We start from the raw sequence: 15721 nt of genomic DNA, 5'->3' as shown, positions 1-15721 counted from the left end.
TGTCAAAGTTTTTCTTAAGAAACAAAAGGATTGTTTTTTTTTAATAGGACTGTTTTCTTATTATTGAGTTTTAACAGTTCTTTGTGTATTTTGGAGAACAGGTCTTTACTAGATGTGTCTTTTGCCAATATTTCCCCCCAGTCTGTGGTTTATCTTCTCATTCTTTTGACATTGTCTTTTGCATATGAAAAGCTTTTAGTTTTTTTTGTTTTTGTTTTTTTAAAGATTATTTATTTATTTATTTATTTATTTATTTTAGAGAGGGAAGGGAGGGGGGGAGAGAGAGAGAGAGAGAGAGAGAGAGAGAGAGAGACATCAATGTGCAGTTGCTGGGGGTTATGGCCTGCAACCCAGGAATGTACCCTGGCTGGGAATCGAACCTGGGACACTTTAGTTCCCAGCCCATGCTCAATCCACTGAGCTATGCCAGCCAGGGCCTTGCTTTTAGTTTTAATGAAGTCCACCCCACTGATTTTTTCTGTCAAGGGTCATGCCTTAAAGACTCATCACTATACCCAAGTCATGCAGGTTTTCTACTGTGTTATCTTCCGGGAGATTTATAGTTTTGCATTTTACATTTAGGCCCATGGTCCATTTTGAGTTAATTTTTGGGAAGGGTGTAACGCCTCTGTCTAGGGTTTTGTTTGGTTTTTTTCACACGAATCTCCTATTGTTCTAGCACCATTTGTTGAAGAGAAATCTCTGTTCCATTGTGTTTTCTTTGCTCCTTTGTCAAAGATCAGTAAACTATACTTACAGGGGTCTATTTCTGGGTTCTCTATTCTGTTCCATTAATCTATTTTTCTATTCTGTAACCAGTACCATGCTGTCTGGATTTTACTGTAGCTTTATAGAGAGTCTTGAAGTTGGGCAGTGTCAGTCTTCCAACTTTGTTCTTCTCCTTCAATATTGTCTTAATTACTTGGAGTATTTTGCCTCTCCATATAAACTTTATAATTAGTTTGTTGTTATCCCCAAAATAATGTTCTGGAGTTTTGATTGGGATTGCATTGACTCTATTGCTCAAAATGGGAAGAACTGACATCTTGACAATATTGAGTCTTCCCACCCATCAACGTGGAATAACTCTGCCTTTATTCACTTCTTTGATTTAATTCATCAGAGTTTTGTAGTTTTCCTCTAGTAGATTTTGTACATTTTTGTTAGATTTTTACATAAGCATTTCATTTTGGGGGTGCTAATTAAACAGTATTGTATTTAATTTCAAATTTCACTTTAGTGTTGGTATGTAAAAAAATGATTGACTTCTATATATTAACCTTATATCCTGGAACTTTGCTGTAATTGCTTATCAATTCCAGGAGTTTTTCTGTTGATTCTTTCAGATTTTCTACGTAAACAATCATGTCATATAAGAACACGAGCAGTTTTGTCTTCCTCCCTAATATGTATAAATTTTATTTCCTTTTGTTTTTATTGTCTTAGCTAGAATCTCCAGTGTGATATCGAAAAGGAATGATAAAAAGAGGCACTCTTGCTTTGTACCTGATCTCTTGGGAAAACTTCAAGAAGAAAGCTTCAAGTATGATGTTAGCTGTGGGCTTTATAGCTATTTCTTATCAAAATGAGGAAATTAGCATGTCTTCCTAGTTTTCTAAGAGTTTTCTTTTTTATCATAAATATTATATTTTGTTAAGTGTTTTTTCTGTATCTATTAAGAGGGCCATGTGGTTTTTCTTCTTTAGCCTCTCACTGAATGTAGAATTGAGAAGAAATTCTCACAGGAGTCCCTTGCAAGCTCCAGCACACCATCACTTTCAAGTATACTTTTGAAGAGGTGTTATTCACTAAAGCCTCATCTGAGAAAGCTATTCACCATGAGGTTACACAAAAGTGGAGAAGCCCAGGGAAACTGGGTTCCTGGAAACTTTGAAAATATTTTTGATTTCTTACTAAATTACTCAGAACTTGACCCATTTATGTACCTATGAAAACAATACAACTCTCCATGCAGTTTTAGTTCACAGTTGGAAATTTTTGTGGCATGAAACCTTGGCAAGCAAGAAATTAGTCCAAGACAAAACTTAGTACAAATTAGTCCAAGACATAATGTAATCCAAGACAAACTTGGTATTATTTCATTTATTAAAGAATAAAAGTTTCCTTCTAATATATTCTGTCCAGCTATGAATTCCATTTAAAATCTTTTAGAAAAAGCAAATCCAACTTTTTTAAAAAATGCTGGGCAGTTATAATACTCTGGTTCCCAAGTTGCGGTGTTTTCTTTTTTTTTTAATGAGGCAAGATTACATAGTGGGAGTAGAGAAAGCAAGCTGAAGTGAAATCACTTATGACCATCTGTCATATTAGCCATTATGCATTTCAACATCTGCAACTGAAAAGTCACAGAAGTCAAAAAATAAAAACAAAAAACAGTTCCAAGGAACACAGATTGCCTGATGATGTTGCTAGAATATTTAGCCCTATGTCCATTTCATGTAAAAAATAAATTAAGTATAAATAAGGAGCTGAGGTGGATGATGTTTGCTCAGGTGTGTACTCAGAGTGGGCATGAGAATGGGGCCAATGCCTTTCCTCTTCCACACCCGCTACACAAAACTCTCCTCCATGTTGCTGCAGAGTAAGAAGGAGTCCACAAGCCTGGGCTGGACTAGTTGCTGGAAGTCGGATTCCTGGAGGCCTTCAGGGCAGACCCCAGCCAATCTACGCAGAGCAGCCTGGGGAGAAAGCAGAAGAGATGACACAGATCAGACTGGGCCCTACTCAGGTGCATGTATTTCCTTCAACTGCTCGGGAGAGATGCATTTCAGGAAGTGGCTCATTTACCAGGCAATTTGACCTGATTATCACCTTGACACCTCAGTCATCCAGTCCTTTTGGTCATCTGACCATCATAGCAATCTCATCACTTGTTCCATTTGTACCTTGGTCACCATGGTGGATGTCATCTGAAAGTCTTCACGATCTTAATAATAGTATTGCCATCTTAGTTTTTCAGTCATCCTGGGAACCTGGTTGTTTTCAAGATCCGTCATTTTAAGTATCTGGTCAACTTAGTGAAATATTTGTTCATCCTAGAGACTAAAACTGCCAGAAGCATCAGTAGAATTATATTCCTGCTTCTAAGTCCTTAGAGAAACCTCAGAATGGAAAGGACTATTCATTTATTCATAAATTCAGAAAGGTTCTGAGAAAAGCATTATGAAATGAGAAGAAAGGAGGATCATAAAGTTGAAGGAGGTGGAGATTCTGCCATCAAGATGGGGAAGAACAGGGAAGAGAGGTGCAGGCAGAATGAGACCACTGCCCGGTCTGCATATACTGAGAGTTTTACTCCTTCCTGAGTAAATGCTATTGTATTTCACACCCATGTGGACTTGCTCAGCTCTTCTTCGTGACATGAAGCCCCGCCCCACTCCTTTCTAGCCAGCAGTTGCATTTATCCTACAAGGCCTGTCCCATTGTTACACCTTCTAAGGAGCCTTCCCTGATTCCTTGGAGCACAGACTGTTCCTCCCCCTTCTGTGTACCCACAGCCCCTGTGCTGACCTTAGCCTTCTCAGACTCGACTGCAACTGTCTTTGGAGTGTTTATCTCCCACACTGGGCTCTGAGCTCCACAAGGGTACAGACTCTGTTTTTTGTTTTTGATTTTGTTTTTTTCCCCCGTATCTACAGTAGGTTGAACAAGCCAGCACAGAGTTTAATAAATGTTTGCTGAAAAGAAATGATCAAATAAATGCTTTAAAACTGAGTCAACTGCTAGAGCTACCTAAAACTGGAAATGTAAACTATGTATCTATATAGACCTCTTTACCAATGAGCTGAGGCAGTGCATACTAAATGTTCAATAAATACTAATTCCTTCCCTCTTCTAGAAACTTTAGACATCAGGAAACAAGGTGGGAGCTTAAGGATGCCCTTCCCTTGGGAAACATGGGGGGCAATATCTGAAATGGCAGAAGCAGAGAAGGAGGAATGCCAACACAATATTTCATTTAATACTTACAGGATACTGCAAGGTAAGTATTATGATTTCCAATTAGAAATGAGGACACTAAGGTTCAGAGAAGGAAAGTGGCCTTTCCAAGGTCACACAGCAGTTCAGCTCCAAGGTCCTCATACCAACACACACAGCAGGATGCTGCAAGCCCAGGGCATTAGTTTCTACTGAGTATAAGGCAGCAATACAACCCATTACCTAGACACAAAAGGTAACCTGTTGCTGAGAAATAGCCAAGATGGTGAAAAAGAAGATGCCTTTAGTTGGTCATTGGACTAACAGGCTCTGTCGTGTCCAGTGGATCAAGAAGGAACATGTGTTTCTGTGTTCAGGGGCAGGGTCTGAGACACTAGTGGCAGGAAGCAGACTCCAGGAGATTGTCTCATATTAGTGTGTCCTGTTTCTCCAGGAGTATGATTTCCCTTAGAGCTAAAGAGGCTGACTCCATGGCACTTTCTGATTGCTCTTGATCCAGCTGGGAGAAATAACCCCATTACCCTTGAGTTATCACAGTAAAAACAAGCCAGGGATCTTCAGCAGATGAAGGTGTGTGGCTATCACTGTATTTTACATCAACAGCGATAAAATGAAGCAAGGGGAAGGAAGGAAGAAATAAAGAAATAGAAGAAAACAGACCCATAAAGAGAGAAAATAAGATAGAAGAAAGTAGCAAAAAGACAGAGAAAAGGAGAGAACAGAAAAACAGAACAAAAAAAGGAAATACTAAAACTGAGAGACAGAGATGAACTGGTGAAAAAAGTGAGACCAAGCATGAAAGGGAGATGCAAAGGGGGAAAGATGATGACAAAGAAAAACACCCCAGGGCAGGAGAACCATTGGAGAGGTGGGGGGAGGTGAGGAGTCAGGAAGAGGAGGAGAGAGAGGCCTGGCACTGATGAAAAGAGAAAAAGGGAAAGGAGAGAGACAAACCCCTAAGAGCAGGGAACCTCTACAAAACACAAGAGAGAGAACTGGAAATAGACCTGAAAATACACAAAGACAATAGACACCCAGGGTCCCCAGAAAGTCTGTAGGACATGAACCCAAACCATCTCAGAGCACCCTCTTCTCAGCATCCAGAGGCTCAAAGGACCCTAACCTTTCTGAAGCCTTTCTCTTGGCTGCTGCTTCCCTCAGAGGGTTAACAGCCAGTCATCCCAGGATCTCATTCCCAGACAGTCTGAAAACACCTAAGTACTTAACAAGCCTGGCAGCCCACTGACAGCTGCTTCAATAAGGAAAAATCAATCCTGTTTACAGGAGGCACTCTGAGCTGCCACTTCCCCAGACATGGGAGAAGAGGATTGAAGTGTCCTCCATCTGTTTGAAAGGAGCCACTGAAACTGAGGATGGGCAGGAGAGGTAGCCTCCAACTCCATCCACCAGGCCCAGCTCCCAGTAGCCCCCATCTCACCAGCCAGGGCGCAGCAAATACGGAGACCCTTCCACCAACCAAACCATATATGGGGGGAAGGGCACACCCACCAACATGGGGGGAGGGGCACACCTGGGGAGGGGAGACAGTCTAACAGTCCATCAGCCAAGCCAGAAATAGTCACCAAGGAGAAACAAAGAGCTGGAAAAGAATAACAACCTTAAGAAGGGTGAAATTCAAATCCTCCCATGCGCCAAGGTAGTAAGACCAGGGCCATAAGACATGGGGGGAGAAAGCATGGCTGGAAACAAGATGGTTCCGTCAAACATCAAGACCTGCAGCATCAGGCAGACCCGTGTTTGAATTCAAGAGCCTCACTTTATAACACCTGGAACACCAGATAACACAACCTGCCTCCTAATGAGGAAAACGAAATCCACGCAGGCAGGCCCAGGTGCATACAGGGGTGCATACAGGTGCTCCCTGCCTTCAGGCATGGGGAACTCCCAGGAAGCTTCGTGGAGGAGAGGGATTCTGATCTAAGTCTTGAAGGTGCTGCTGGCAGAGCTGCAGAAAGGGTACCTGCTGGGAACAGGGTCCAAGAATGGCTCACCACACTCTGGCTGAACCAGAAGGAGAGAACCTGGAGAGGGAGGGAGGCCTTCAGACGCCAGGGTGTGTCAGAGCCCAACTGTGAAGGGCTGGACCACAGGGACAGTTGCCGTAGGTAATGGGGACCATGAAAGTGTCATGGTCATAAACTGTCAGGAGAAAAATGAGCCCAGCATCCAGGTAGAGGGTGAATTAGGGAGGCAGGGGCTCTCTTTAGTATGCAGCAACTAGTCCACAGGGAGGAATTGAATCCCTTTTCTCCTGGAAAGCTCTTTAAGAGATTGGAGACTGTGTGCTCTTCTTTGAACTAATAATGAAAATGAAAAAGGAATCATAACAAGCCCATGTATCTGAATGGAGCTTAGTTTCCTAGCATTTTCTCAAGGCCTAGTCAGTGCCGAGCAGTCGCCAGCTGTGGGAGTTGTCAAGGTAATGGTAGGTGGGGCCAGTTGTTACATGTTTGCCAGGTATTACTCTGTCTCCATGTGACTTACTAGACCAGACAAAATTAAGAAGCTCTGCGAACTTGGATGAAAAAATTGTTTTTACATTCACTAAGCTCCAGCTGAAACTCAGCCTTTCCTTCTATTGTGAATGTAGCAACAAACCATGAAGGCTCAGCAGTCCCTGTGGCTTGTTCACCAGCAGAAACCCCAGAACCTGTCGTAGCTCATGACGGTTGCAGACAGCGTCAAACATCACTGACGCTCATCGCTAGTCAGGTTACAATGCTTATAAGACCCGCTGCCAGATCTTATTGAATTTATTAATTAAAATGTGTATATATTAACATATTACCTGTTTAAATACTCTGTAGTTATTTTAATATAACTGGTTTCTTTTTTAATTCTACATATTTTATTGTATACCTTTAAAACATTATTCTGAGAAGGGGTCCGTAAGTTTTGCCAGATCACCAAAAGCATAAGAAAGGTTAAGGTTGCTCTGCATGTATCAGAATAAAAGCCCCATGAGACCAGAGATGTTTGTCTTATTTTTCCACAGCTATATCCCCATAGCCTAGAAGAGTGTATGATACATTGAATTGCTCAGTAAATATTTACTGAATAAAATGTATAGCATGTAGTGACCCCAATATCACATAGTTCATTAATGGCAAAACTGAGACAGGTGTGTCTGACTGTGTGCCCTGCTGTTTCTACCACACAATGCCCATCAGGAGCTCCCAGAAATGATGGGAACTCTGTTACAAGATGGGTAAGAAGGGGGCTTTACTGTGACGCAGCTTGAAGGATCCCTAAATCCATCACTTCTCCCCTGTATTTGTTAAGGGCCAATCAAGGCTCTGGATGTTAAACAGCCTATATATCCAATGGCTTCCCTGCTCCTCCACATTTCCAAATGGAAGCTGCTCTATTCTGAGATTCATTATAGCCCAGCAAGGAGGAGTACAAGAACAAAGCATGCATCCCCCATCAGGTGCTACTGGATGAATTAATCAGTGACCCAGGCATCAAAGAGAAGCTGGGTGGGGACCTCCCAGGATGCACTTGTTTGGTCAGGGTGAAGATCCTGGGGAGTGGCTGAAGAATACTCTCTGTCCTGTCCTATTGCGCTGGTTCTATTTGGCAAAGGAGAGAAGGAAACCACAAAAGCTTTCCTCCAAGGAGGAAGGGAGGCTTGCTCACTATGTCCAGTTTAGACAGGCAGGACACATTCAGACCCTAGCTCCCACAGGCATCAAGCCCCAGAATGTCACTAACACCACCCGACATTCCACCAGCCGGACACTCTGGTCTTGATTGCTGTTAGGATTCCCTAGAACCACTCCCTCAAAGGTTTGTGGTTCCCCAGTTCCCCATCTTTCAGATATATGACCTCATACAATTTTCTTCACAATTTTTTGAATTATGTGAACCAGTATTACTCTTATCACCATTTTAAAGAGAAAAGTTGAAGCCCAGAGAAGTTCTAGGGCTTACCCAAACCAGCCTTGACATAGCCAGTGCTCCTGTCCAGGGAGAAGGATGGGGGAAGACTGAGAACTCACCAGGCAGGCCACGAGCACAGCATCACTGCTGTTCCTCTCGGAGGGTGATCGGCAGAGCTCAATGAGGCGGGACATACCTGCGTGAGACATGCAGAGAATCTCAAGCACTGGATGGGGACCAGCCTGGCCAGGCCTAACCCAGAAGTGCTCCACCTTCTCTCACTCAGCTCTCTGTGTGGGGCTTGTGGAAGCAGGTGGCTCCCAGGGCCCCTATCAGCCCTCCAATAGACTGGGGAAGGAGAGCGAACCCACCTGGAGGAGCTTGTGGTAGAGACCTGCTACCTCAGGTGTGAACAGACCCGTGCCAGGGCCAGGATACTGGCCAGGACTGAACTTAGTTAAGACTGCAGTGAAGGTAGTGCAGGTCTCTCTGGAAGTGAGTTACTTCCATGGAGGCATTTCTGATTTTACCAGAGCTAGCTTTAGTGTTTACATCTTCATCAGTGGAACTGTCAGTACCTTCTTTTTTTTTTTTTTCCAATTGCTTATGAGTCAGAAAATATATTGCAGCTGAAACTACAGAAAACTACAGATTAAGTTAATGTTGCCTAGGCCTTCACAGAAAAAAAAGTTAAATAAATGATTTGCTTTTCAATGCAAGTTGACTTTGTTCAACAAGTCAACTGTCTACAAGTCTTATGGAGCTGGAATCCTCTGCTGCTCCAGGGTCACCTCTTGCCATCCTTGTTGTACCTGGATGACAGGCAGTCCTGCCACACCTGATCTCAAGCCTGTGCCTGGAGCAGCACCCTTTCTCAGCCTTCACAGCAGAGTAACTTCTCAAACCACAGCTGGAGACTCACCTCCTTGCTAAAATATATTTTTACCTACCCAAATAAATGTGGGCTACCGGACATGGTTTGAGCACTGCTCTACAATATTCAAATACAAGTGTTTCTTTTCATACCTGCCACTCTATTAGGTCTAAGTCCCTGTGGTCAGGACAATGTTATGGTCAATATTATATGTCTAGCACTCGGACATATAATAGAAAAGAGTGGGTATCTGAAAACATTTATTGGGTAAATAAGTGACTAACTGAATGAATGACTTAATGAGTGAATAAACAAATGAGTAAATGAATAAGTAAATAAGTGAATGAATGAGGAAGTGAATAATCAAATGAAAGAATGAGGTCCTAAGTAACAGGAATTCTGCAGGTGAGTCACTGTGCCAGTCCTTGCTCTCACTCCTCTCTTGCTGTTATGAAAGCAAGGCTGTTCCCGTCTCCAAGCCCCTGCCCCCTTCCACAACCAGCACCACTTACAGCTCAGACGCACAGCCTCACGTGCCACCTCTGGGTCTCGGCTGAGACGGGCCAGGGTCACTGCAGCTTTCTGCTGGACTCGCTCACAGGCTGCCACCTCAGCAGGGGTCCCAGATCTTGGCTTCTCAGACAACATTCCCATGATAAGCTGGATCCCTAGACAAGAGGCAATGAAGAGTTGGCACCCACTCCAGTGAGGAGCCTTCCCCTTGAGTCCAGTTGGATGGATAGTTGCAAGGTTAGAGCACAGGCTATTGGAATGAGTTAGTGGTCTCATACAGGAAGGAATTTAGACAAGGCACCTCTTCTCCTTCTGCCCTGGGCATGTATCTGAATGCATATACCAACTCACCATACTTGGAAAGGACATCTGGAGAACATCTCATTTTACTTTTTTAGCGCTATTACTGAGCTTTTTTACCACATGCCCGGCACTGTGCTAAATGCCCAGCAAGTGCATGATCCCCTAAAACTTTTCTATAGCCTCATGAACTCATTACTAGTATAATTCACTTTGAGGTCCAGAGAGAAGTAAAGTATCTTTTCCAGGGTCATGCAGTTAGGAGTTGGGGAGCTGGTTTCAGAACTCAGTTAATATGGCTCTTCTCCATCACCTCTTCACCTCTGATGCCAGCTGCATTTTAAGCCAGGTCCAACGTGATGAGTCCTCTGGTGGGAGGTAACCCAAACCAAAACTGACTGAGCAGTAGATCAAAATATTTCAGAAGTGATTTAAACACTAGAGAAAGATAGAGCAATTGGATTGAGAGAGTTAGGCCTGAATTTGGTTGGCTGAGAAGCCTTCCCACCCTCCCCTGAAACCAGGCCTGTCTTCTGATTATCCTACAAACCCACATCCACATGCACTGCCACCTCGTGCCTTTGCCCACCTAATTCTTTCTGCAGGCACTGTCATTTTCCCTGCCTCTCTAATGGTTCCCATCTGCAGGTAGTGGTAAAATTCCATCTTCTGTGGGAGGTACTGTGCTAGCCCTCACTGCCCTTTCCTGTACCCAGTGGCACTTGCAACTTTGGAACTTAAACCAGACACGGCCCACAGATGTATTTTGCTTTGTTCTGTTGCTTCACACAGTGTCTAAAGTATTTATTAAATTTTTTATAATATGAAAATTGGGAGATTTCCACCTCCTAAAATATTACTGCCTCATCTGACATTGCTGGGCCCACAGTGCTTCATGACAACAATTGCTTAAAGCTTATTATAAGCTCCCTCTTTTAAATGAGACTGATCCAGCCCCTGCTGAACCCACATCACCCATTTACATGACCTGTCTGGGTGTTGTGCGCATCTATGTTTGCAGCTTTTAACTTAGACCATAGGGCTGGAAGGGTCCTTAGAGTTCTATAGTCCAACCCCTTTCTCTCCCCCATTTCACAGACAAACACCTGAGGTCTGGGGAGGTGAAGTGATTTCCCAAGTTCACACAGGAGTCAGTTCCAGTCCAGTGCCCTGGCCATGTGCATCTTTGAATCTTGTTTGAACCACAAATAATTTTTAACTCTCCTAGATCCCCATGCACAAGGACTTTGAGTTACTTAGTTATAAACCCTAAGACTATTCAGTCCTGGGGAGGGGCCATTTCTCTCTCTGGGGAGCTTTGTAAGTACCCATTTCTTCCTCCTATGGGCACAAGGGACTCTGAAGGTCCTGCCTTTCTTAGCACCAATTATCTTTGCCACCACATACTCTAACCTTGGGAAAGGTGCTTCTCTCCGAAACTGTCTCCATGGTCACCAATTAGAACATGGTCTTCAGATGCCTGTGCCTACATGTCCCTAAGACAAGTTCATGGCTGTTAATGTCCTGTGATATGAATGTTATGGCCTATGAGGACATGAACTAGTGGCACCAAGTTGAAAACTTTGGGAAGTTCCACAAGCTTAAAAAATTTTACTAGCTATTCCTGGTTAAAGTTTACATAAAGAAGCCATGTTCCCATGCTCAGCTTAGCACCTGGAGTAGTTTCTTGTATAACCAGTAGGTAAGCTCCAGGGGGCAAGGATTTTTGTTTATTTCCTGCATGCGTATGTCTAAAGTATCCAAGTAGTGCTTAGCTCAAATGTTTGTGGAATGACTATCAAATGAATGAATGTGAATACATTCATGTGAAAAGTCTTACAGATGTATAAAAACAAAGTTGTCTCTAAACATACACTTTTTAAGTCTAGAAAAAGGTAAAATGCTATGAAATTGGGGCTACCTAGGACAATCCAAAATGTGTTTCCTAAATTCTGGCCAGGTTCAATGGCAGAAACATTGCCTGGGAGTTACAGGGAGTTGCAGCTTCAGAAACCAGCCCCCGACATCATGGTACCCCCCCAAACAGTCTCTCCCAGCTCAGTCACCAGCACCACAAGGAGAAGCAAAACTAGCTGAAAGGGGGATATTGAAGCCAATGGATTGGCAGCCAAGAGTTTGGGCTGCCATGGCCTGCCTCCCAGTGTAAGGATGACCAGTGACCACAGTCTCTGACCTCCCATGGCCCCGTTCATCCAGCTCCCCCTTCCTGAGAGGTCGGTATCAGTATTATTCCTATTTTGCAGATGGAAACACAGAGGTCCTACAGCTAGTAAATAGCACAGCCAGTCAGTCTGTTTCCAGTTTTCACAGTGTCAACTGCTACGCCATCCTCCCTCACCTGCACTGTTTTATTGTAGATGTCACACTTTTGTCACATTATCACTTTTGTCTAGTTGGCCTCTCCTTCTAGACTCTGATATCCTCTGTGTTCATTTGTTTGGCACAATGCTAGGCACATACTAGGTCTCAATAATTATTGACTGAATGAGATCATTCATAGTACTGTATAGACCACAAACTTCTCTACAGGTACTAGATGTTCCAATCCCAAACCTACGGGCCTCTGGTGACCCACTCTTGCCAAGTGCTTGAACTTAAGCCTCCAAATGCTGAAGGAACAGCCACAAATGACAGCCCTCAGACTCCCAGCCTCAGCGGCTCAGGAAAGTTTTTCATTATTAGCTCATCACATAGAATTAACACAAAATGGTGTCTTTCAATTAGCAATAGAGCAATGGGGGGTGAGGAATGTGTATATTAGTTAAAACAGCAGGGCAACCCCGGAAAAGGGGGTTTAACAAGAGCAGAGGGAACTGGCCCTGGCTCCCAGCCCCCTCATCCTCATTAGTGTCTGGTTTCCAACCGGTTGCTAATTGCTGCCTTATTTCCCTGTCACAGGAAGCCCTCACCACTCTGCTCCCAGCTGCAAGGAGGCTGGCCTGTCCCCCAGCACAGACTGCTTAGATCAGCTTCTGGCCAGGGAAACCTGGCTCGCTTCCCGTGGACCTCGATGACACCCCCAGCACAAGATGGGAGCAGGGTAGAAAGTGCAAAAGAGGTGCTCTCAGGTGAGGGGTTAAGGAATCTGGCTGGCTCCGACCTGCTCCTGCACTCTTTGGGCTCTTCAGCTTTCCACTGAGGCCAAGTCCAAGAGGATAGGAATGATTTGAGCCTGGAATGAATCCTCCTATAGGAATAGATTTTTACTTTTGGGGTCATGAAATATCTGTCTTCCCTCACCACCTTAGTGAAAAGAGCAACTGCCACCCTCCCACCTTGGGTCTGCCTTGCCCTCTGCCCTGCCTTATCTTCCACATGGCACTGCCACCATCTGACCTTCTCTGTCTCCCGTGCACTGTCTCCCACCAGAAGTGGAGCTCCATGAAGGGAGATGGACATTTACATACTGGTCCAGCTGCACGCATAAGCACCCACATACATACTCATGTGATTGTGGAGACCTGCCTGTACAGATTTGTGTGCCTCCACACAGGCCTTCCTGCAAACACAAAGGCGCACGGTTCTGGACAGGCACACAAGCCACACAACCTGTACTCCGTTAAAAATACGTACCATTCTCCTGAATGATGTCGGAGGCGCACTGCTCTAGGACGGACATGTTTGCCAAGATGGTCACAATCTGGAAAAGAGATTTGAGAAGCTAAGAAAAGGGGCACATCTGAGCCAAAAGATGCTCTTTACAGACAGGTGAGCCAGGGATGACAATGCTTTCCTGTAGCCTGTGACTCCTTACTGGGCACCTGGCCCATCCTTCCAGGGTATTTTCTTTTATCCTCTGGACTCCTGCCACCCAGGTGTGCTTCTCCAGGGACTTGAGGCCCATTCATCAGCATGTGGTCCTGGGGTGGAACCCAGGACACCACTGGAGAGAACAATTTCCCCTGAGAAGATGAGTGACACTTTCTTCAGGGTCCTCCTGGTCCCAGGACCTGAAATGCAGATGGAACTGGCAGGTTCCTGACTAGCCTCTGCCCTGAAATGGGTTCCCTCCATCCTAACTTTTTGCCCTAATACTGAACCCCACCTACTTTCAACCTGAAATTAATGGAGACTAAGGTCAAGTTAGAGAACATGAGTGGGCTAGAAGGACAGCAATACACCCCAAGTATCAAGTATTATATAGAATCTTCTGAGAACGTTCATGCTCAGCTGCACTTTACAAGTCTATGGCCGGCAAGCCTTGCTTGTTGGTCATCGCTGAGGGATTCTGCCTATCCTAAAGGGATGCTGACACCAGGTAGACAGTGAGCCATGGTTATGACCTCATGGGCTGGGCATCCAGCAGTTCACCTCACCCTCTGGCCTAGTCAAGGCTGCAGAGAGAGCACACAGCACACAGCTGGATTAAGGAATAGACCGTCAAGGGACCCATGGCAGACCCCCAAACTGTACAGAGTGCCAATTTACCCCTGGAAATATGGAAAACCTGGCACCTGTTACCTCAGATACCACCCACAACACTGCTCCTGACATAAACAGCAAAATGAAAATCCACGGACACAGACAGCACTCCCACATGGCAATTGCAATAAGTAGTAAAATAAAACAACACTTCTCATTGGTGCAGGCCTATCTCTGTTGAAAGGTTTCTCCAGTATAACTGGAGGCCATGTCCCACCTCTAAGGAGGCAGCTGGAAGTCTCCTGAAGATAGTTTGGGCAGCTTAAATTCTGAAACTGGCTTATTACTGGATAGCAACATAACATTCACCAAGAAAGGGTGTTAGCTGGATTTGAATTGGTTCAATATTGGCATATTATTCAGGATAACAAACGCATGTAATAGGTCTCTTTTCAACAGAAAGAAAAATTTGCCATATTAATAGAGTATCTACCTCCCTACTTCCCCGCTAAACAGATGTTGAAAAGGGAGATGCATCCCAGGCTGCTGAGGCATCTGTGTGTGTCAGCCCCTTCCAGCTCAGACCTGGGCAGGGGCCTGGCTGGGTGAGCATGACCGGGAAGGGCTGCCAGGGGAGAGATAGGAGACTCCCCCAAACGCTTGGTCCCGAAGGCAAGTGTGCCCTACCAAATGTGTTGGGAAGGGAGTGACGAGCTCCTGTTTGCATTTTAGAAAGATAGTGGGACTAAAGGAGGGTTCATTCTTGAAAGCCCCACTCTTTTAATATTACAAGTGTTTGTGGACTGAGTGGAAGAGTTAGAGGGAAAATACGAGTTGAAAATGTAGTTGAAAAGTGAAAGGTTCCCAAGAGGCACAGAGTGCACAGTTCGAGGAAGGAGACCCAAGGCCAGGTCCGTGACAGATTACAGTCAGGTTGGCTTTCTCTGAGCTGTCAGCAGGGGAACGGAGCACCACCTCTGTTCCCACCACACAGTGGCCACTACACTCCAACCGTCACCAGCCTGGCCTCTCTGAATAGACACGCTTGCTTGACGCTTGACATACTGATCCAAAAGGGAAGGGAGCGAGGCAGGAAAGGAGGAAATGAGGGAGGAAGGGAGGGGGAGAGGGAGGAAGGATAAAATTTAAAGAAGAAAAAGAAACCTTTGTCTGCAGCATCAAGTTCATTACATGGCAATTATTAGCTGTGTCACAGACACAGGTAGGTCTTTGTGTCAGACTAATTTAGACCCTGTTAATGAAAATTGCTTCCTCTTTACAGAACCCGTACCCCATGTGGTTTTCTGAGGTACAGATGAAGTATTCAATTAAGCACAATTTGAATAAATGCCAATTAGGCCCTTGCCTCGAGGCCCCTATTTTGAAACATCCTTACATGCACCGTGATGTAGTGGGGAAGGGAGATCAAAGTTTCTTCTCACAGTCAAGCCCAGGGCTGGGGCTTCAGGGACAGCGGGCTTATCTCAGACACCAGAGAGCAATGCCATCAGGGCACAGAGTGCAGCAGCCAGAAAGGCAGTTCTCCCCTGGCCCAGGCTGATTCGATCCTGTCTGATGATTTTCAATTAAGTCCGATTCCTCCTGAGAGAAGAGGCACTGTTCCTTCGGCAGTTCTTTGGTGAATGGAGAGGACACCAGCCTCTGGAGCAGCCCTAGGGGAGAGGCGAGGTAGTGGTGTTCTGGCTAAGCACATGGGTCAGCCTAGTTCCACACCTTGGCTCTATCCTTCATTTTCCGTGTGATCTTGGCCACCCTACTTCACCTTTT

The 15721-nt window shown here is 44.8% G+C and overlaps 1 protein-coding gene across 3 annotated transcripts in view; it reads right to left on the bottom strand.

Annotated features, from left to right (window-relative positions):
- Window positions 1-1050: 1050 nt before the first annotated feature.
- Window positions 1051-15721, bottom strand: part of INSC (INSC spindle orientation adaptor protein) — a 131003-nt gene continuing 116332 nt past the window's right edge. For all 3 annotated transcript variants that reach the window (XM_036029070.1, XM_028516871.2, XM_036029071.1), the window contains exons 10-13: window positions 13145-13211; window positions 9250-9405; window positions 7983-8059; window positions 1051-2699 (exon numbers count right to left, since the gene is read on the bottom strand). In XM_036029070.1, the coding sequence (XP_035884963.1) occupies window positions 2571-2699; window positions 7983-8059; window positions 9250-9405; window positions 13145-13211 (429 nt within the window). In that variant the 3' untranslated portion in view covers window positions 1051-2570. The remainder of the gene's footprint in view (window positions 2700-7982; window positions 8060-9249; window positions 9406-13144; window positions 13212-15721) is intronic.

The sequence above is a fragment of the Phyllostomus discolor genome, chromosome 6, assembly GCF_004126475.2.
Source record: "Phyllostomus discolor isolate MPI-MPIP mPhyDis1 chromosome 6, mPhyDis1.pri.v3, whole genome shotgun sequence".
In the NCBI taxonomy this organism is placed as follows: domain Eukaryota; kingdom Metazoa; phylum Chordata; class Mammalia; order Chiroptera; family Phyllostomidae; genus Phyllostomus; species Phyllostomus discolor.
This window is presented reverse-complemented; position numbering and strand designations above follow the sequence as displayed.